The sequence below is a fragment of the Eleginops maclovinus genome, chromosome 23, assembly GCF_036324505.1.
Source record: "Eleginops maclovinus isolate JMC-PN-2008 ecotype Puerto Natales chromosome 23, JC_Emac_rtc_rv5, whole genome shotgun sequence".
In the NCBI taxonomy this organism is placed as follows: domain Eukaryota; kingdom Metazoa; phylum Chordata; class Actinopteri; order Perciformes; family Eleginopidae; genus Eleginops; species Eleginops maclovinus.
In genome coordinates this window covers 15,491,471-15,514,962 of record NC_086371.1, presented here as the reverse complement: position 1 = coordinate 15,514,962, position 23,492 = coordinate 15,491,471, and the positions used below count along the sequence as shown (strand labels likewise).

At 39.4% G+C, this 23,492-nt stretch overlaps 1 protein-coding gene across 1 annotated transcript in view; it reads left to right on the top strand.

Annotated features, from left to right (window-relative positions):
* The first annotated feature begins 1,982 nt into the window (after positions 1-1,982).
* Positions 1,983-23,492, top strand: part of LOC134860312 (hepatitis A virus cellular receptor 1 homolog) — a 41,581-nt gene continuing 20,071 nt past the window's right edge. The window contains exon 1 of the mRNA XM_063877254.1: positions 1,983-2,208. Coding sequence (XP_063733324.1) covers positions 2,154-2,208 — 55 coding nt within the window. The 5' untranslated portion in view covers positions 1,983-2,153. The remainder of the gene's footprint in view (positions 2,209-23,492) is intronic.

The window sequence follows — 23,492 nt, the reverse complement described above, 5'->3', positions numbered from 1 at the left end:
TCTTTGTCTTTCCTCACTGTGGGAGGGCACTTAACTGGTCATTTATAAGCGAAAGACTTTTGTAGCAAAACCACCTGATCTTTATTGTCTGCCTTTACAGGGCACTATGATTTAATCAGTTGAACACATTATAATTGAGCTTAAAACACAAAAACGTGATTTATGTACTCTTAGTCCTTGTATAAATAAGGAACATTTACTCAGTTTCCAATGTGTGGTCATTGAAAATGAATTAGGATGTTTAGGCAGGCAACTCAAAAGGTTAAGTCTTAAAGGTCAAATTGATAAGGTTCAAATAGATACCAATATCCTCTCTTCTATCGCAGGCATTTTTTGCTAAATAGTTTCCTATTTGGGTCATATTCAGGAGTTCCTCAAAGGAACATCACATAAGATCTGAGTTTTGTTAGTGAGGAATGACTGATTTAAGGGGCTGAGTTCAGACACAAGCACATTCCTAATACTGAGGGTCCGTCTGTTTAAGAGCTTTTCCCCTTCATCGTGATGTTACACTGGTGGAGGACGGAGCAACGTTTTTTCTTTAAGATAAACTGTCTGAATTGCAATGATCAAATACATTCTTACAACATATTTAAGGCTTAGTGAAGGTGATTTGTATTGCAATTTATAGTCTTTATCTGCATTTACTTTATTGGCTTTTCCCTAGGAATGTTTAAAGGTTAATTTGGAACAAAGTCATGACAAAAGTATGGAATGTTGTAAAAATAAGAAATACATTTATTATAAATCAGCATGTGATGGTTGTTTGTATTTGGTTTTCAGTCCTTATGTAATTTTACACCTCTCTAAAGAATTATTTTGAATTACAAGTGGGCTTTTTTTTCCAATGAAGATGTTTTCTTTTTTTACATAATTTCTCACCTGCACTGTGACCTTACGGCTGCTCTTAAAGTATCTCCGCGTGTCATTTGAGATATTGCCTGATAACTGATGCTACTTTATATTTAATTCGACACACATTAAATGATGAATGAAAGGTAATGCACTAATAACTTAAATACAAATAATGTAATATTATCTGGTACTTCAAATGGCTAAATACAATTTGGAATTCAGGACTTTCACTTGTAACCAGTGATGTCGTTACTCTAATCTGACCACTTTTTTTCATTACGAATAATCTAACGCGTTACTATTTCCAAACCAGTAATCAGATTAAAGTTACTTATCCAAGTCACTGTGCGTTACTATTTTTGTTTTCCTTAGTGAAAATATGTATTTTTGCTTTCTTCTTGCGTCTCGGGGAGTGACGTCTATTTTTTCAGCATGAGGATAACTCGACACAAACGTAAACAACAAAGGGAGGAGACAGATGCGCGTTTTCTAGCTGGAAATACAGTCACTATTTTGAGTTTGTGTCAGTTTAAGATGACAACATTAAGGTTCGTTGTACACTGTGCTGGCAACAAAGTGCTATCTAGCTTCAAAAACACTGCGTCAAATTTGAAGAAACATTTGGAGTCGCAGCACGGCACAGTCAAACTTACAGAACAGGTCCCAACAGGTGGTGCAAGGCAGAGAGCTGCGACTAATGCAGGAGGTCCCCCACCACCCAAAGAACAAAAGCTGGATTTCGGTGCAAAACCAGTAGGCTAAGTGGGGGAGAGAAGTTGGTCGGGCAGTATGTTGGACTAATTTTTATGTTGAGGCGGCGGGGTTGTTGTCGGCAGCTGCTGAAAGTAACTAATAAAGTAACTTGTAGGCCTAATCTAATTTAGTTACTTTTAAAAATCAAGTAATCAGTAAAGTAACTAAATTAGCCTAATTTTTGAAGGAGTAATCAGTAATCGGATTACTTTTTCAAGGTAACTGTGGAACAACTGCTTGTAACTGAGTATTTTTACACCGTACTATTGCTACGTTTATTTAAGTGCATAATCTGAGTACTTCTTCCACCTCTGCCGGTGACACAAATCAAACACATCCAGGATTTTGTGGCCGACAGGTGCATGCCGGGTGGCGTGTGCAGCTAGCTACTAGCTAAACATCCTCGTGGGGAATCGTCCAGCGGGGACTTCTTCATGGACAGCAAACATTTACCTTCAGAGAGGCCTTTCTGCTGCCTGTGACATTGCAGAGGAAAGAGAGGCTCGGATGGTCTATTCTGGATTCAGCATGAACAAACTAAGACGATGGTGGAGCAGTTGGAGGAAGACTTCGTTGACGTGCAAATTGATTTCCAAGCAGGTGAGTGCAAAATCAAAACTCACTCATAAACAAAGGTGTAATAACTAGGCTACTTAGATATTGTACTTAACTAAAAGTAGAAGTACTAGACTGTAGGAATACTCGGTTAAAAGTACAAATCCTGCATTCAGAATGTTACTCAAGGAAAAGTAAATCAGTATTAGCATCACAATATTTAAAGAACCAACAATGTAAATACTTATCATGCAGATTGGCCCATTTCAGTATAATATAAATGACTGGTTTTGATTATAATAATTGATGTGTTTATGAAAGCAGGTAAGGCTAATACCTATATGCTTCAAGTCTTGTTGTTGATTATATCTTACATCATTAAACAAAATCTGCAAAGTAACTAAAGGTACAAGATAAATGTAGTGGAGTGAAAGTACACGATTTACCTCCGAATTGTAGTGGGGTAACAATCCAAATACTTAAGTATAGTACAAGTCCCTCAAATTGTACTTAAGTACAGTACTTGAGGAAATCTACTGCTGTATCACCCTGTACGGACAAAAACTGAACAACAATTGTGAAACATATCGTCAGTGTGTTGTAACCCAGGTTACTAACATTGTCCATAAACTTGGCAACCATGTTTGTGCTTTAACATGTGTGTGGATGCCATTCATGTCAAATACTTTAATTTCTGTGGCCTAATATTTATTGTTGCGTCTGCCGTGGTGCCCAAGGCTGTTTTTGTTTATTGTTGGTCCTTGAAGGCAAACTATTTGAGGTTTTCCTCTTTTTTTTCTTGTTGTAAGGCTGCTCTAAGGTGTCTTTGAATTGATTTTTGTGTATTGGATCTTTGGCTGTGAGGTAAGAGTGTTTGTCTACTGTTCTTGGGCAATATACTTGACCCAAAGTTGCCTCCGATGGCGTGGCCAGTGCGGTGTGACTGTTAGTTTCCCTGAGCAGGTGACCCCATGTATTGCAGATTCCTGAAAGAAGAATCTTTGCACAAATAAATTGTAAGTCAAATATCTTGTTCTTCTTTGTGTCATTGTAAAGGTACAGGTTGTTATGAGTTTATACAGTAGGCTATAACAAATGTTAGTAAATCCTTAAGAGATCCCTACATTTTTTGCATTCCTTTCAAAGAGTATCCGTCATTAGACACACACTCTGTCTTTCAACCCTTCAACAGACGCCAGGGTATGAGGGTATTATGAGAATATTTCTTAAAAGATAATCGCCAGGAATTATATCATGTCATATCTGAGACAGATTTTACTGCTGGGATGAAGTACATTTCATTGCTCATTTCACTTGATTGAATACACTGAGCTTCCACATAACATGAAGCTCTCTGCTTCTGTGCAGCTGAGCTCTCTGGACCAGTTGCATATCATTCGGCGTGCTGCAGTCGGAGCGTCCTCCGTCTCTCTGTGTGCTTCAGTGGTGAGAATTTTCTTTGAATTCAAAAAGATCAACTTCTTCTTTGCAGGAATATAAATATTGAATTCCATAAAATGAGACAATTTTTTTATTTTTTTAATAGGGCTCCTAGTTTCTATTTAACATGAATCAAATGAGATTGAAAAAAGGAGTTGGTTTGTTTAGCCTGCAGATATAGAGTTCATTTAGAAACATTTGTTTTGTCAGATACGTATTTATTCTGTTGAAATATTTATATTTTAAGGGTTGCTTTAAACTCAGGGAACTGAAGGAGATTTTTAGTTCGACATGGCTGATTGTGGTGGAAAGCAATAGTTTATTTTATTTCAAAGTCCAGATCTTGTGAATTACCTGTTTGGCTTCAGCCGTTTTGTTTGAATGTTTCTCCTGCTGTGAAGAGTTAAAGGTCTTCTATTGTGCAAAATGCACTTTTTTCTGTCTTTTATACATAAATATGATTGTGTCCCTGGTGTGCAAGGAGACTGACAAAGTGTCAGAAAATAAAACCCTCTCTCTTTTCCTCCTTACCCACATCTCTAAAACAAATGGTTGGGTTACAAATGAGCTGATCAAGATTTGCTTCGGTTATGACGTCATATCGGAAATGTGGGCTGGTTGTACACTGAACCATGGCAACGTCCCGCCCACGTGACACGCCCCGACCTATCGTCCCCAATATACAGTCGCGAGCCGAATCCCCTCGCGCAGCTCTGTGTGTCTGTGTATTCAGCAGGGTGTCTGCAGGAGGGACCTAGAATTTTTGTATAATACATATAATGTCACTGTTCTAGTGGTAAACACTGAGAAGTGTTTCAGAAATAATGCTTGATGTGGTTTGGAACATAATATGGGGTTTAATCACGGCAGCGTTTAGCTAAGTTTCTCCTTTGGAAACTTCTCTCTTTAGAGAGAGATCATGCATGACGGCGTGGCCAGCTTCAGCTCAGCTCAAATTTACAGCGACAGTCACAGAATCAGCACTTCAGGAACAGGGTTGAAATATGCCCCTTTTCCACCAAACCAGATTCGGTTCAACATCCGATCTTTTGCTTTTCTGGTTCTAGCCTGTAGCACCCCTTGTGTTTCCACCACTCAGAGGCTGAGTGGAGCTCAAGTGAAGCTGCGTCATTGCGTCATGATGTAACCATTTACATGCCCTTTCATGACTGATTCATATTCAATGTCTGACTGTCACACAAGCAGCTGTTGCATACCCCCCCTCCCCATAAGTGAATGTGTTTCAGTCTGAATTGACGCTGTTTGGCATCACAACGCTGTTATGAAAGTGTCTCTGGCATTAGACAGGTGATGTTAGCATAGCAAGCGAGGCTACTCTGACTATATTGACTACTTTGCTATCCCTTTGCGGCGTAAGCCGTTTTCTACAGGCATATTTTACTTCTGATGGCAACCTGTGTAGCCCATATATTGATTCCATCCGATAGCTGCAATAAGACAAAACAACAGGAACACGTCTGCCTGCTCTTCCCAATGATCAATAACACTGAACGATGGTGATTAAAGTAAGTTAAAAATAAGTTTATTGTTGCCTGACTTTGTAAAGTGTGTGATAGCGTTGTAGTCACTTTGCTCAGCGCTACTGCTTGTTACAACTTGTACTCGCCATGAACTGCTATTGCTCAGGTTAATTTCCCCCCTTCAAAGTAAGCGTGACGTGTTGGATCTAGGATCTTAACGGGCAGTGGAGTCGGGCCAGAAAGATCTGGTTTTTCGGCGCTTAAAGCCGGCGCCGCTGCGGTGGAAACACAAAAAAACAGATCTTTATAGACTCCAGCTACGGCTCCGGGTTGGTGGAAAAGCGGCAATAGAGGGATATGAGACATGGCTACAATGGGTGATCTGTTTTGTATTTTGAGCAAAACATTTCACAGACATGTTTTGTATAGATATTGCCCTACAATATATTGTTGAAATATAGCATAATAGGAGTTCACAGTTTCCCTTTTGACCTTTTACTCCTGTTCAAACTGCCAGGTCACGCCAGCGCTGTGGTAACCGACCCCACATGTTCAGCATTATCCAGTTCAACAGGAGACAAACATCCTTATATCATCACACTAAACTCACAGGACTGATTTAGGAGCACTATGGTCTGGGATGAACTGTGCTGCAGAGGTGATTTACTAGTATCACAAGTTTGAAGCAGATGATGATGAACCCGATCTTGTGTAAGTTAAATTAAGTAAAAGTACTAACTTTTATTTATGTAAAAATACTCTTTTGGGACTAAAAGAGTCAATACTAACAGTCCTGCTCTTAAAATCACACTTAAGTAAAAATTAAATAAAGTATAATCAACAAAATGTTGACTAATTAAAGTAGCAAAAGTAAAAAACATTCTTATTTATAATTGGTGGTGCTTTTTTATAGTCAAATCCGTGTTATAAATAATAGATAATACACTTTTTGGCCTCAAACCGCTATTTAAGTGAAAACATCTGTTTAGAAGTAATGTCTTCTTGTTGGAACATTGAACTGGTACATCTGAAATGTGGCTTCAACTAGAAACTACTTTTTCTTTATCATATTTTTGTCACTGCCATTAAAGGCCAAGATTAAAAAATAATAATAATTACCTCAAATATTTTATTCATGTAATCACTTGTCTTTAGCGTTTGACAACTAATCGAGTACCTGTGATGCAAAAGTGTGGAAGATGTTCACCATGAGCATTTATATAAGCCAGCGTTTCTCGTTTTAGGGCAAACTCCTCTAATGTTGATGTTTTTATCTCATCGATAGGCATACAGATGCCAGCTGCTAGTGAAGCCCACACAGACCGAATCTATAGCGGCCCACCTGAATGCGTGGGCTCGAGCTGCCTGGTCGTGTAGTCTCTCCAACTCCATATATGGATGATGTTGTGTAATATGCTCAGAAGTAGAAAATACTTTTGGTTGTATAACTGTTTTTTAGGATTAGTAATATGATTTTGTAAGGACCATAAATAGACTCAAGGAGCCAAACTACAAAGATAGAGAGCACGATTGGCTCTTCCACTTTTTTTGAAACATTTATCTCAAAGGGAAATGTTGGCCCTTCGAAACCATGAATAACATGATACACTGCGTCATGCTGCCTAATGAAAGGGCTGAAGCTTGCACGTTTTGGAAGTTTTATTTTTAGCATCTTCAATGTTCTGTTGATGAAAATTACATTTATGTGTGTACCTTTGTTGAAAACAAATCTTTTAATAGCAATACCTTTTTTCAGCATTTCCTCATACTGTTGCTCTTTCTCTAAAACATTGAAGTAAAAAAAATTCACTGAATCACAACTTTTCAACTTGCATACATCTTGTAACTTAACTTAATACATTTTGGTTACCCTCATCTTCATTTAGGTATGACCTTATAACAGAAGGCCCTTCATTCAAGAGGAATGATCTCAAAATGTTTTTATTGCTTATCACCAACATCAGAAGTCTCACCGTTTGAGCTGGTGTGTAGAGTTTTGGTGGTTTTGATATATCTCATACCGAGGACAAAGAACATGAGAACAAGACCTGAGCTAAAATACATTGGTAAAGGAAGTCCCCATTAGCACACTCGAACACTAAAAGAGCACCACACAATAACAGGCATACACACTCATTCAAACAGATGCACACACACGCAAACACCGTTTGTCTCCTTAATTGACCCAGGCCGAGGTGATCCGTCACACTGAGCCATGATGAGACCAAACCCCACCTCGCTGACCCTGGTTTAAAATCTGTTTTCATCCTCCCCGCTCCTTGCTCATCTCCCTGGACAGAGGTCAAAAGGGGAATAATATCTTTGAAGCATGGCTTAATGTATGTTTGGCGTGTGGTTAGGATGTACTACTAATGATCATAGGAACATAATACAAAAAGAAAAGCTGCGATAGACCTATTGTACACAACCTGCCCAACGTACAAAACATCAGACCGACACAGGTGACTGAATTTAGATGGTAAACTTATCAATCATGAAGATCAAAAACGGCAGTAAAAGTGGCAGAATAATTCACAGAATGCTCTTTTAGGTAATGGTCACAACTTGAGATTTTTTTTGTTCTATTAATTCCATGCCACTTTTATTCCATAGAGCCTCCCATAGATATTATACTTTGGCTGCACAGTAATATTCTGTCTTTCAACATCTTAACTCGTCCTCAGAAAAACAAGGCAGATCCCATCTGGTTTCCATCGAGGCAGCAGAGGATTCACACCTCAGCCCATGGATGGGACAGTCATAGCCACCTGGTAGCACATTTCCCACAAACCACAACACAGAAACCAGATCAGCAGAAGCTGAGGTCAGAACTCCGTTTCCCTGACAACAGACATCTAAAGCTGTTGGTGAACGTTTCTTATTTAGAATAACATGAAACCTTTTGGGCGAGAAATACACATATCAGTCCGAGTCTGCAAGATTTGTCATGAAATGGGAAGTGAAGTTAAACTGTCTTTTGGGAATTTGCTGGGAAAGATTTGAACGGGCAGTCAAGCATAACATCTTCAGAAAACCTTTGAGAGAAACTCAAAGTAACTGAATTCATTTTCTTTTTTGCTAATGTTTTCTGAATTATACCTAGACCAGAACGACATTTAAATACTAATATTTTAATTTGAGCAGACACACTTGTCTTCTTCTAGCAGCTGCAAAATAGATCCTTCCTGACAGTTGCCAGCAATGGAGGATTAGACTGATTATTGCTTTTCTGCCCAAATGTACAAGAGATGACTGGAAACTATTTTCCTCCTTCTCCCCACAAGTCAGACTGCTGATTTTAGCAGTTTGCTAATGTTTTATGAATGCAGATGTGCTTATGTTGCTTTGCAGGTGCCCTGTGCGCCAAATACCTGCTTTGGGTATTATGTTCACAGCTGACTAGCTCTCATTTGATGTGCTTTACAATGTGTGCATAACACAGTGCCATCCCAGCTCTGCTTGGCCTGTGTACCGGAATTTGTGTGAGCAGAAACCGACAATATTCTTAAATTTTTCACTTCTCATCCAGCTTTTGGGCTTCATCACTTGCATCACAGTGGAGTTAAAGGCTACGAGAAAGGAAAAAAAAGATTTCAAACACAAAAGTGCGATCAACATCAGTGTTGTCATAATGAGTTGAACAGTGTCATGTTTCTTTTAGTCAATAAACCACGCTTACATTAGACCCAAGTTGTATTTATATTAACTGCTCTGAAATGTTTTTGTTACTGTCATTATTATAACCCAGAGTATGTTTGCTTAACAGTGCAGTGTGTCCTATTATTTCTGGCAGTTGCTAGTTATTGTTGTGTGTTGGTTACATTGTAATGGGAACTTCCTCTGCGAATGCCTGAACTTGGCTATAAACTGGAACCATAAAATCCACAGCAGCAGTGTTGTTGACACAATGAGCGTTATCCGTCTAATCAGTTGTGTTCATTTGTTTCTGTCTGATGTTAATCAGAGTCATTTAAACTATTTGAATATCACACTTGTGGATCTTGGACCAGAGCAGAACAATAATTTAAGATCCTGGTGGTTGCATCACAGCTTCAGGGCGGCTCAGCAGCAGGTATCAGCCAGTAGAGAGTAATAAAAAGAGAAGAAAATGGATTTCATCAAAGCTGCTCAGCTGCCAGTGTGCCAGATGAGACAAAACTGTTTTGGCTGCACAAAAGAGCAGATGAATAGGCTTTCTCTTGTTTGTAAAGAGCTTGGGGCGTGATTGAGCTTATCTGGTAGGAGAAACCGTTAAACCACATCTTTTATCTCAGCTTCTCTCTGGCTTTCACATTGTCTGCTCCCACCTCTCAGCCTCCCCTCTTTCTGTAGACATCACTGGCCATCCACGATAAGTTATCATACCTCTCTGCCCACACATTAACAATAACTGCTCATAGGCTACACCATGCAATGGGACATTTACCACACATCGATATTGTACCTGTCCTGCTGGCAATGCACAGCTGGCAGAGCAGTGATTTCTTTCCTCAGTGGAAAAACTGCACATCCTGCACTTTCTTAATTACTATTTATATTTGACAAAAGGGTATCGAAGCAGTGAAGCTGAAGCCGCATCACTTAAATTTGATAAAGCTCTTGTAGGGTTCTTTGCTGACCCCGTCAGAAACGCTCATGTCTGCAAAAATCTGTGTGTTACTGCAGATTGTCTGACAAAAACAGGACCGGGGCAGGGATGTGTGGGCGAGACTGATGGGCCGTATGGTAGTATTGAGTATGAGGTGCGTTCATCAGAGGGTGAATCTTGGCTGATGATCCTTGAGACAGGAAAGGGCCTGGCAGGAGCCCAGGCTTTACATGCAGAGGACTGCTGAGTGGACACTCTAGCAGTGCGGTAAGCCCCAACCATTAGATGATTGGTGCTGAGGTTTTGTGAGGAGAGTGAAGCTGGATATGTTCACTGGTTTCCCTGCAGGGACATAATGACGAAGCCTTTTATCCACCACAACATACTTGGAACTTCTCTGAATTTTTTCTGATTAATGCAGACGAAATTCCAATAGACATTACGCTGTGGTCTCAGATGACATTAGCCTTCTGGTGATTGTTTGGTATATGGCATGTGAATGAAATTGCAACATTGTTTTCCTAAAAAATCAGAGAAATCATTTCCAGATCAGAAACGTGCAATTTCACCTCCAGTGACAGGTCGTTAGCTCTGCAAAGATGTTAGTAGCTGCATCCGGCTCTCCTTCATCTAAAAAAGAAATGTATATCAAAGTAATTTTGATCAACTCTGAGCTGCACATCCTCATTTCATTTGAATACTAGCAGTCTATTTGAATGCAATCTTATTTCATTCACTAGCAATTTGTTCTTGGAATTGTTTTTCCCTTATTGATAGGAATGTGTTTGTGTGTGCCTCTTCATGTTTTTATAACTTAAGATTGATTGTCACTTTGGCACAGGCTGTGATTAAGTAGTGTGTAGCATGGTGACAGTTAGTGCGCATGTGTAGTGCGTTTTTTGTCCTAGGTTCCTAGTGACTCAAATGGCGCAGACAATCTAATCTTGACTTGACAACAAGAACAGCTCAGATAAATTATAGTGTTTCAGCTTTCTTTGTTCGTCTTTCTTTGACACCAAACCTTTAGTGGATGCAATTGAAATCAAAGTAACAACATCACAATTTAGATTTTCTCCATGACTAACTTATATTTGGCTTTCAGCATGTGTCTCTCAGCCCATGAAAGAAAATAAAAGGGTACAACAGGGATGAAGGCCTTTGCAAATCGATTGTTAGTTAAGTTATTCTCTGTATGGTAATCAATGTAGCGCCACAAGCTAAATTTAAACTTGGCGCTGGTCCTTCAGAGTTAAATGAATGGCCGTCAGTAAAAGTCACTCATTCAAATGATGCACTCACAATATATGAAGGAAATGTTAATGTCGTCCTACTTGTCTTACAAAGTAACATGAAAACACTTGAGCTTGAGGAAGCAAGACAAAGAGAAAGTCACACATTACACACATTCACGTCAGTTGGTTGGTCTTTCCTCCACTGTCTTAAATATCTCTATTATTAGATTGGTTGCCATTTTAGTTTGATTGGACTTTTATGGTTTCCAGAGAATGAATCCTACAATGACTTGGGTGATCCCTTGATTGCTGTTTGAGTGAATTGTCCCAACTATTAGATGAACTGCAGGAAATATAGTAAAACACGTTCTCCATATTGGGGATTGTAAACATTGGTGATACCTCCATAAGGTAAAAAATGTAATTTGTCACTGTTTGGTTTATGAAATTCCCATCAGTCCCTGCTGTGCTTCATGTGTCTGCTAAATAGCAAGGTAGCATGCTATGACGTTAACATTGTTCAATGTTTTATAAAAATGGAATAACTAAATAATTATAATGCAAAATTGTGGGTTTATATTAATCATCTGATTAAATTGACTTAAAGAAATTCAGAATTGCATTTTGCCTGTAGATTTTCTTATGAATTTCTGTTTTGGGTTCAGGATATTGGTCGATGTTATATATATGGTTGAGGTACTCTTAGCTGAGACAGCCTTCACAGTAATCTGCCTCTAATATGTGCCATGAATCTTTGTAGAAATTGGCTGACTTTGTTGGATTCTGTGGCAGTCCTCTGTCATACTTCCCAATCATTTAAATTTCGTATCAGCTTAACACTAGAACCGCCAACATTCCATTACTCCTACAACCTAAAACCTAGAACTAAAACATTTAATTTATTCCACTTCATCAGTTCCTTATATACTAAGTAGAACTCAACAAAAAAACAATTTAAAAGTCAATAAATTGGGTTGATTTTTTAATTGTTTCAGTTTATAATCGTAACAGATAAAAAACTTTCATTTTTCAGTAAATCCATAAATGGTGTGCTTCGACAAACAAAAAAAACCACCTAATTAATAGATTTAAACAAACTACTAATGGTAGATTACCTACATTATTCGAAATGTTACAGTAACTTTGGACAATAACTAGGGAATAATAAACGGATCGCTCTCTTTTCTTATTACGTAGCGCTCCCTTTTCCTCTCTCCCGTCAGTATCCGTCTCATGCAGCTCGCTGATCCAGTAATTAGTGACTCGACAGTAAAGAATAAACATATTTCTAACTAGTTTAGCTTTTTCCAGAGGTAGATAAAATACTTAAGTGTCTTAGCCGTCTAACTGAAGTTGTGTGTTTTGCTCCGGTCACCACGGTGGAGCTAAGTGTTCTCCGTCAGCAGCAGCTGATCCTGATCACTGATCTCTCTCTCGGGTCAGATTATACTTCACTCACGTTTATGTCCATATCGATCAGATCCAGCTAGTTCTAGCTAATGATATGACTGCCTGCTAATCAAATGACACCTAAACAACAATAAGAGTTGCTTGGCAACGGGGTGTGGTAGTGAAGTATAGCGCAGCTTATGCATTTGTTTACATGAGGGGTAAAAATTACGTATAATTTAATTAGGTATAAATCTCATATTTTTTTTCTCTTCATTCACCACGATTCAAAATCCACTAGATGATAAATATACCCATTTTTGGAAAAGTCACAAAGTTTGAAATGTATGGGTTCTATATTTATAGAGTTGCACATATTTCAAAACGCAGGGGGGTAAAAATGACCCCTGAGGCGGTTCTAGTGTTAAAATGATCCATGATGAATGGTAATGGGCTTTTTTGCAAAAAAGTAGTTGGTAATTACTAGGGATGCACCGATACATCGGCAAGACATCGGCATCGGCCGATGTTAGCCCTAGTTACCACAATAGACACATTGGTAAAATAAGGTGACATCACCGATGGCAGTAGCCGATGTTTATGTTTTGCTATGTGACCGGGAGAAGTTGCGTTAGCGTCGTTATTTTTAAATCTGACCGACCAAATCTTAAATCAGGGCATCATTTTGAAGGATTGTATCAGTGACTGTGGGTCTGCCGTAACTTTAAAGTCATTCGGGGGTGGGGGGGGGGGGGTCTCCTCTCCTCTCCTCTGTGAGGAGCTACTGCTGCCCACTGCATGCTGCAGGACTTCCGCCCCGTGTAGCAGGTATCTGCAGGATCGGTAAATTAAATCCATCATTTAGTGTTCTCGGGAGGCCATTGTTTATATTTGTGACTTTGTTATACTCGCTGCTACTCCCGTTAACTTCCAGAAACTTGCTATGGCTCGCTCTACCTCTCTCGCTCTCACACATGAACACACGTATCCCCCACTCTCTCTCTTAAAGGGACAGGCTGCCTTATGCTACTATTACAGTTTAAATAGTAAAACATCGGCAAAAATTGTTATTCGTAACATCGCCCGACATTTTTGCATCAGTGCATCCCTAGTAACTACGCATTCAGAGTCAAGAAATGTGCAAAAACAAAGTGGACACTGCGCAAATGATTAGTTAGGGTAGCTTCCTCCCAAGTCTCTTTTGAGAAAGGTTTTTAATTTCAATCTTTTTTATTTTACACTCAAAAAGTAGAAAACAACATCTTGTTTGTCAGTATAGACGATGTGCCCACTGCACATCAGTATATGTGAGGATTTGCTTGCTGAGCAGAGTATAGTGAGCGGTTCCATTTCAGATCATTGATCCAGAAGAAAACAGAGCCAGTATGGGTCAGACAACCTCAGCTCTGAAGCCTTAATTAAAACCTATTGAGTTTGGGTGAAGTGAGGGTGAGTCTGCCTGCGTCAATGACACTAATTTTCTCAGAACATCCTGTAAAAACTAGTTAATGCATCTCTGGGCCTGGAGTGTTATACCAAGCTAAACAAACAAAGCAAGCACTCAGGTGTTACAACGTCTCCTCCACAAGCAAGCAGACAGGTTAAGACAGATGAGCAATGACCTGCTGAAGCTGTCTACTCGGATCCATTTCCTTCTATGAAAAGGAGGAACATGTTGTCCCTCTCTGGGTGGAGGTACAGTGTGCTTTTCTTTCACTCTTTTTTTCTATTCTTACTTGAGTTCATTTTAAGCATTTAAATCCAACCAAGGCTTCCTTATGTAAAAAGTCTTGACATCGTATCTAAATCTAAGGGTGGAATTAAATATATGTATAGGGGATAATAAGCCATTTTCTATGGGAAGAGCTTTTATTTCTCATAGTAAGGCTTGTTTGGTTAGCCCGAACATCTGTCATCAGAACATTTCTTTGAAAGCAGCAAGAGGTTTTTTGATGATATGACTGTAGCCCTGTGCTCACAGAGGTCACACCAGACCCCCTGTGTGGAAACAAAAGCTGTCGGTATATAAAACATGCTTTTTCTCATCAAACATATTTCTCTTCAAAGCCCCTGCTGCCTTTACTGTATGAAAAAAAATCTACAACACAGCTGTGGTTCAGCTCGAGTTGAAGGTTGTTGCCCCTGCAGGAGTTTTCCATCACATCCCAAGATCAATCAAAAATACTGTCTGATTTTACATTGTGTTGTTAAATTAGAATAACAGCATGCCTTCTATAAGGAAGGTTCTGATATTAATTGTTACCCAAAGCTTTTCTGGACACTCTTTAATGTCTTTTCACCTCTCGAAGTACATATGTAACAAATGCTCATTATTGTAAACAGCTAGCTTGATTGCCCTTTTCTCAAAGTAGTCCGTAAAATAAATTGTTTAACTTTTTAAAGTGCAATATGCAGATATTGGCACTTGAAGTCAGCATACATTAGATGTAAACACAAAAATGACACATTTTAAGCTCATATGACGAAACTTTCAGCAGACTGTTGCCTATTTACACGTCCAGCAGAAACTGCCCAGCATAAGCATTTATTTATTGGTGTGTGTCTGGCCACCCGATTCATTATTTTCACTTTGAGCTCAGTTTGAGGAGAGCAGCTCTGTTTTGCTCTCCACAACTCCTGAGGGAAATATCTGGCTCTTTAGCTTCTAAATGGTCTACTACCTGGTAGTTGAACCTTTTAAGCGCTTTTTGGTTATGAGAGCAGTGAAAGTTGAGTCATTGTCTTGCTGCTCGTACCCTTTTTAAATGCTCCAACTGCAAGTACAATTACAGGAAATAGCTCCTCCTAATTTAATGATCGAAAATGTTCGTTGCATTAGTCTCATTATTCAGAATGTTGTTATTATAATACATATTGATTATATCTGCTTTAATAATTTGGTTGAACCTTAAAGGGCTGACAGTGATTACTCCGTTGTATTCTACATTGTTTTTCTGGAGTTGCATCTCCCTAATCCCTAGACGGTAGAGTTAATGAGGAGATGGAGATTGCAAAGTTATCACCCTTGTCAAAACAGCCAAAATGATAAGAAACAGACCTGGGTAGCATAATACCAGAAATATTCTTGATATCTGGTTTGTAAAGGATGATTGGATGTTGAGTGAAATACCCTCAGTTCTATCTGTCAGATGCCTTAATGTTACAGAGTTCAGACAAACTCACCCATGGTTCACTTTTTGGGAGCGTTATTTGTGGCTCAGATAGTTACTAAAAGGGTGCACTGCGTTGTGACGTTCCCTAACTGCCAGCTGGAGGACCTCATCACATCAAGTCTGAGAAGAGAGATGCTTTCCTCTCTGGAAAGAGTTATCATTCCCAAAGGTAGATGCTATATTTATAGGGGGATATGTTTTTGCTGCTTTTATAAATCTCAGCTCTCAGGATCAAGTCCATCCTCACAGCGGAGTCAATACTGGCAATAGATCATGTGGATTTGCTGCTGTGAGTAATCATGAGCCGTGATGATTATTTGAGTGATTTGTAGCAGTTCCAACAAACAGGAATAATTCCTGTGTTGCAGGTGTTTACATAATATGCAAAGAAACATGTGGACACACAACATGGGCCCCATAAAAGTTTGTGTGAGTCGTTGTTATAATCTCAAAATCTTTCGTTCAACTTGCCAAAAAGGGGAAAAAGGCACAAGCATCAAAATAAACCTTGCATGGAAGTTTGTAAATAAGTCCCAAAATAATGCCTAACAGATAGCTCTCTTGACATTGACCATGGCCAAACCTCTGTGAGGAAGGGGATATTTTCATCCTGAGAATTGTTGTGGACCATGAGATCCCGTGGCAGTGAGGAGTATTCCTGTTTATGATCGAAAAATAGATCTGTACTTATTCAAAGCCGCTGAGAGATGGATGAACAGCATGTATGTAGAATTTCAATTTGTGAGACGGGAAGAAAAGTTTCCAAATTCAGCTCCCACTGGAGACTCATGTCAGGTGCTAGATATCTAAACCATTTCTGTTCAGTGCCATTTATCACTTGATTAATGGCTTACCCGGGAGTGAGGAGTGAGGAAAAGTCCTGCGGCCATGATAAATATATTCTTCATCATTTTTCCTTTTGAGGACATCATGAGAAGTGCATCCTAACAACTATCAGATGGGTTTTTAGATGTGAAACTGAGTGAGCGCAGCACATAAATATTTAGGAAAAGCTCAGATTCTTCCATGTTGGGAACACATGGTTGCAGTTACTGCTGGGGGAGATAGCAGACATGTACAATGACAAATGCGTTTGCATCGGGTATGTTTTATTTATTCAAGCCTAAGTGCATGTGTGTGGCGTGTTTATGGGTACAGTATGTGTATGTACTAGTGGTCATAAGACTCCATATAGTCCGATTCATAACATCTTGTTACACAGCAACTTGTTATTCTCACACTTACATTTTTGGACAAATTAGACAAAAAAAGACATTGTGTTTGTTAGTGAGCATTAGACATGATGGTGTGTGTTTTTCCTTAGCTTTGGACACAGACAGACAAAGTAGTTATCCCCAATTTCCAGTCTTGGTGCTGAGCTAGCTGGCTGCTTGTAGCTTGATAGATATGTATAGACGTGCATGACAGTGTTATTCTTTTGGCAAGTGAATAATTTGTTTTAAAAAATGTCCAGCTTCTTCTTTCTAATAAATAAACAAGGAAATATGTTTGTTATGCCTTCCATCATCAACTTCATTTAGCTTACTCTCGGCTGGTTAATCTGGATCTTTTGATTGTACAACAACAATTGCTAAACCAGTCGTGCCTTTACAAAACACTTTCAATTTTATTTTCCAAAAGTCTGATGTAAATGGAGAGCTCTGTGTTCAGTCCTTACAAGCCTCCTATATTGGAAACACCGATTGAGCGCATCTCGCCTTTACCTTTTTCAAATTCCCTTTGGGCTATTGTGCAGAAAGAAAATAAACATAATTTGCTTGACCGGTGCCTAATCAGGAGTACAACTCTGCTTTCCAACATTTTTATTTCCATTTCTCCCTCATTCTCATGCTGTTCCCTCTGTAACTCGCACTCCACCTTCTTATCTTTTCTATTCAATGTTTCCACCATTTGGCAGATGTGTGCTTATGAAGCTATCTTCTTAATTGGAGTGAAAAAGTGCTGTTCAATTTCAGCTCAGGTAATGGATAAATGCCCTGGATGATAGCGTAGAGAAACAGCTAATTTCAAGGAACATTGGGTTTTTCGAGAGCCGCAGCCTGAGCTTGAATAACTGGAAATTCATTTTCATTAACAGCATGTTAGTGATGAATATCTGAGTGAAAAATAAATAATCACACATTGCTTCCTTTTAAACTTTGTCGAAGAGTCTGATGTTGACTGGGAAGTCTGCCGGATTGATCTTATGAAAAATGTATGTCTTGTTATTTTTTCTCAACAAGCGTTAGCCAATGGACTTTATCCTCCTTTTTTAATTTGCTTTTACATTTCCACAGGCCAAGCAAAAAGACACTTTTAAACGGGCATGTTCTGAACTGGCACCCATATATTGAATTCATTAATTATAAAAGGACATAATTAGTCCAAGGCTACTGTTTTGCAGCTGATGAGCTGTTGCCGACCTCTACCTACCAACGCCATTTGGATGCAAGACATGAAAGAACCCTTCCTGAAAAGATAGCTTCTCACAATGATTGTGTCACAATGTCTTAACCATCTAGTCATTGAGATCTCTTTCATCTCAGAACTCGCCATTCACTCAGCTCCCAGCAGTAGTCCCCTTTGTGTTTGCACCTTTCACCTGACCTCACCAAAGACTTGCTTACCTGCTTCAATTCCCTTGCTTACTTCTTTGGTTACCTGTTGTGATAGCCTGCCTGTTGCCACAGAAGAACGTAAACCTTAACACATTCTCTGTAAACCCAGGAATTTTAGTCACAGTATCACCCTTTTCATGAGTAGGAAAAGCATTTGGTGTTCACGATTAAGTGAAGAATGACGTTTTTCCATATATCTGTTTTGGAATCGTGGTTTCCTGTCATTGTCACACTTGTTGGGAACACCAACTTAACACTGGATTCATTTAAACATTACTGCAGACAAGGAGACCAGCTGCTCTCAAGGACTATACAGACTGCTGCTGTGATTGGAGACAATTAATATAATGCGACTGAAGACAGGTGAGACATTTGAATCAAATATACGGGCGGATACCTTCATACAGGATACAAGGGGTCAATGAAGGGTTTGAAAATCAGGGAAATCATATGCTATAGCTTTCACGCAATTTCTCAACCTAACCGAACACCTATTTAAGATTTAGTGTTCAAGATTAGATTTCCAACAACCACCACAACATCAAATGAGAGAGTATATTTTGGCAAAATGGTGTTGATCAAATGTTGAGAGACTTAGAGTCTATGATAAAACACATTGACACTGTTTGCTTTTACTGTAATTTTTCACTCCACTTTGTATGAACTGGTCCTGAATTACACAAATTAGGCCCCTAATTGTTTCCAGATTGTAGAATATCATTAGGGTTTTGAGTAATCTCTTATTCACAATATCTTGAAAACTTATTTGAAACAAAAATATAAGTAACAAGCACTGCACGTCTGAATAACTATCCATAATATTGTGTTTCTGAAATTGGTCAAAATTAAATGAAGCCAGTAAACTTAATTGCCATGTTTAACATCTAGTAGGAGCTCTTATTCTAGACCAAAGTGTAGTAATAGCTGTAATCTCTGTGTCAGAGTGAGCCAGCAGTAATTGCTTCCAGACCTCCACCACTGTGGTTGACTGAACTCACCAGACATGGCAGCTGCTGCTCCATGGCTCATATTTGGATTTTCCCTCTCCTGCTTGTCTTCTAATGGTGAGCCAACTCAATCGTAATCTCAGCCCAGTTCTCGGGCCTTGGCCCTTCAGAAGGCACTTTCTTGTGCTTCAACTGTTTTCACAACCGTTTTCTTGTAGGTAATGGGCTGTTTTATCCAACACTGTCCACACCAAGTAGTACATTTTCACAGAAAACACCCTTTAATCCTCCCTAGCTGCCGCTAAGATAAAATAACACAACCCCAAGGGATCAATCAGTTTGGTTTCCCGTAGGAACGAGAGATACTGAAATAGCATCCGGCCCCGAAGTACGGAAATTCTTATGCTTGTTAAGCATCTGTGTTCATGTTTATGAAACCTATTTTTTAACAACTGGAGGAGACTGAAAAATCTGACATGCATCCTTCTGCCTAAAACTGCAACAAGCACAACAAGCACTATGTGCCTCCATGTCTACTACATGCACAGTGTCGCATCAGAGGAATAATTTGCAAAGCTTGAAAGATGCTCTTTGGAATGATCTGTCTCCAGAATCACTCTGTCCTTGCAGAAAACGTTGCTTTAGAATGGGAAGATTACTCTCTACCCCTGTGGATAACAGTGTGACCTCAGAAGCTCTTTGACTCACTATAATGTTTCCTCGGCATGATGTTTGAGGAGATAAGCTCTCTGCCGCACGAGCCTGTTCGACCCTTAACCCACAAACATTTTATGTAAGTCACTCAGGAGCAATTTGTTCTTCACAACTACACAGGCAAATTCATCTTCAAAGTGCCCCTGGGAAAACATAAAATGGGATGCCTCTTCAGTTTGATTTCACCTGCAGAGAGTGTACATGCACAGAGGCACTGATCTTACATTATTTGGAAATGTGTTTACATGCACAGCAGTGGTCCATGGCTCTAGGGGCATCTAACCGCTCGCCCTGAGGCTGAGCTTGTACATGGACAGTCTGGTATGCCGAGGCCATATAAACAGCTTCTGTTCTCATTTGTTGCTTCCTGTCTCTCCCTGTCTTCCTCATAAGTCCCAACAACATGCTGCTGTGAAAAGCCTGTCAGTGTTCCCATGTGAAAACTGACTAGGCTTGCCAAGAAGGCCATTGCTCTACTCAGTGGGGATTTTAGGTGGAAACATTTGTGGGGCAACAACTACTTGGGCAGTGAAAACCAGTAAATTGCACCACTTTGCAATTTGGTATAATTTACTTCTTTATATTTTCCACACAATTTAGCACTGGGTCAATTCAAGTAAACTTGGTTTCCCAATTTTATTTGCGCTGTCGATTTGGGTGTCTATGTTTTCTCTGTGGAGAAAGTCGATTTTACTTCAATGTCCTGTTGCTTATATCTCTCAAAAACATACTTGGGATCCTGAAAGCCTGATTTTTCTATCCCCTCTGAACAACACAACAGTAGACAAAAAAGCGTCTTCTATTAAGAGCTTAAAGTTTGCCATTTTGTTACTGGAGAGCCATTTTCCTGGTACAGTGCCACTTGAGCAGCAGCCTTATTACCGCACTCCTACTCAGCTGAGTAGTTTCTTCTCTCTTCTCTTCTATTTTTATTTTAAAGCATTCAAATAAGACAACCCGAGTGCGCATTCATAGTCAATGGTGAAGAAGGTTAATCAGCATATTTGCCACATTTCTGACTAAATAAATACAAATTCATCAGTCTGATTTAACTTAAAAAGTTGTTAAAAGGGACAGGGCAAGGAAGCCATCATTTAAACTTGAGCATCTTTTACCCTGCTTAATGGGCATCTAAAGAAAAGCAAATCATTATAAATGAGCAAAGCTGTTAGGCTTGTATGGTAACTCACTGAATTCTATTTGGTGGTTTATGATACATTTTGACCATTTCTATTTGATGACATGGAATCTGGAGATGGCACATGCTTAAATGAGCAAAACCAAGTGTAGGTATAATTGAATTATTTGTTGTGAGAGCAACGTTAAGTTTATTAGACATGGTTATGCTGAATGTGCAACAAGCGGTTAGGTCATTAATGCCAGCTTGTAATGACAGTCACTAGTAATATGCTAAAGGCCTTTCTTTCACACTGGTGACTCTCTTTACAGCCACTTAAGGGCAGCATGTCTTCCTTTATCGGCAGTCTGCAGTTTTACACTTTACTATTGGTTAGATGAGTGTTTTTCTCTACGGTCCAGTTTTTGCTTCTCGGCCGCAGGTTTCTACTTACTGCCACTGCGCTGCGCAGTCCAGCTGTCACAGTGGGGGGTCAGGAATTGTAATTGTTGTAAATCCTAATCAGCATTAAACTGTTTTAAAATGGCCACAGAACCCCTTATGTGCACATCAGCAAAGGTTTTTGGGTAGAATGACATTGAAAACAGTTCAAATTGCTCCACAAAAAAAAGCTTAACTATCTAAAAGTTATCGCACAGTTTATAACTAACTCTTAAAGTGCCTCTGTTATCACTGTATACAGCATTAGAACGCTTGACAAGACTACAACAGTAACTGAAGGGGTAAACCTGAAGCATGTAAAGGGTCGACTGGTTCATTGGAGCATCATTCGAGAGCTGGAAGAGCAAATCAAGGACCAACCATTTATGTCTAGTTTTGTTGTCCGAAGTGACATAGGTCATTTAGACTTGACCAGCACTGACTGTTGGGAATACCCTTTGAGCACCCGGCTGTGTGAAATTAGGACAAAGAACAGCAGGATGCTTTTTTTGTTTTCTTGCCTCTACTCTCCTCATTAGGTCCAGCAATGTAAAGTCACAGAGGGCCCTGGATAAAGAAATACCAATTGCTAAAGATGTTTGTCACACTCATGATAGAGCGTATTTATATTGACTTTTTGACATTGTGGACAAAGCTAGTGTATGCTATTCTGTTTTGTCGCCGGTCAGCAAACAGTTTTACCTGGTAAGTACTGATGCACCCTACGTACAGGGCGTTTGTGAGAAGTAATATCTGAAGAAATAAGGCTGTATTTCAAAATAGAGTTTGCAGAGTTTGCTCAGACTACGGAACCCTGGAGTTATTATTGTAATCCCTTCAAAAGAGTTTAAAGAACTAAATAAAGATGATAAAGAGAAGAAATATGAGAGCTGTTGCTGTTGACGATATATTTTTATATTTGCTCTTTGTAGTGATGAACACTTCAAAAGATATACGCATGTGTCCCAGACCACCTGCGCAAGGGATTTGAGGGATCGGATCAAAATGAACCTTGGTGGTCCTTTACAGGTTTGGCACAGTCCAGTTATGATCTGATCGCCCATGAAGCATGTTAATGTCGTGTGTGTACAGCGTCTAACATGCCTGTGTAAACAACCCGCCTATAGAGCATGCAGCCTGATCCTTCAGTTCAATGTTAGGAAGGATATAATACTGTATGCCATTTATCACTTATGTCTTCCCCTTTCTGTATATGACATTAATGTGCTACTGTTTAGCTACTGGAGAGGAAAGTCAAGTGCTTTATGGTGCGCAGCAGAGCCTCAGACAAATTGCCGGTCTTGGTCAGAAAAAGCAAAACATGATTTAACGATACTTGCTTTGATTAGGAACAAAAATATGATAATCCGGGTGGTTTTCGCTGTTTATTGTGAATAGCAACACTTAAATAACTGATTTAAATCATTCATATTTCTATTAAATATTCTTAAAGTGTGTTGCCAAGAGGAGACAACAAGGGCCTCCATAAAGCAGATTCAAATTAGACCATTCTCTCCCATAAAGTTAAGAATCTTGGACAGTAACTCTTGCGTTGACAGCTTTTAAAACTGCTTCCACTCAAATTCGAACTCTGACTTCTTGAGAGTCTTAGAGGAAGTGTTTCACATGGCTGATGCATAAATCTGTTGGACCAGTGCTCCATTTCATCAAACTTATGATTCAGCGTGAGTTTAAAAAACGTGTTGTCTGGTCGTTTATGTATTTGCTATTGATGCTTTCTCTGCACCATAATCTTATTGTTTTCAAGTCTATCAACGGTAATCCTGATCAAGATGCTTGCCTGCAGCTACAGTTTGAGGTGGTTTTCTGTACAGCTCCTTTGTTGATGAGCACATCTTTTTTAACACGTCTGTTAAGAACGTCTTCGAGATATCTAAAACAAATGCACTGTAGCTCAATTTAGAATCTTCTTTAGAGATAGTAATGTATTCACAACAAGTATTTGGGCCCCACGTTCCCTCAGGCAATAAGCAAGGTGTACAGCCTGTCCTCACTTTGTCATGCCCCTCGGGCCCTGAATACAAAGCAGTGAAGAACGGGCTGTAACATTGCTGTGTGTTTAGGTGCTTCACTGTGTGCACAGTGGTTGCTGTGTGCTGCTATCGGCATGTCATTTTGACCGAGCAGAGCCATGCACTCATGCAGAGCTGACCGGCCACAGAGTGTGC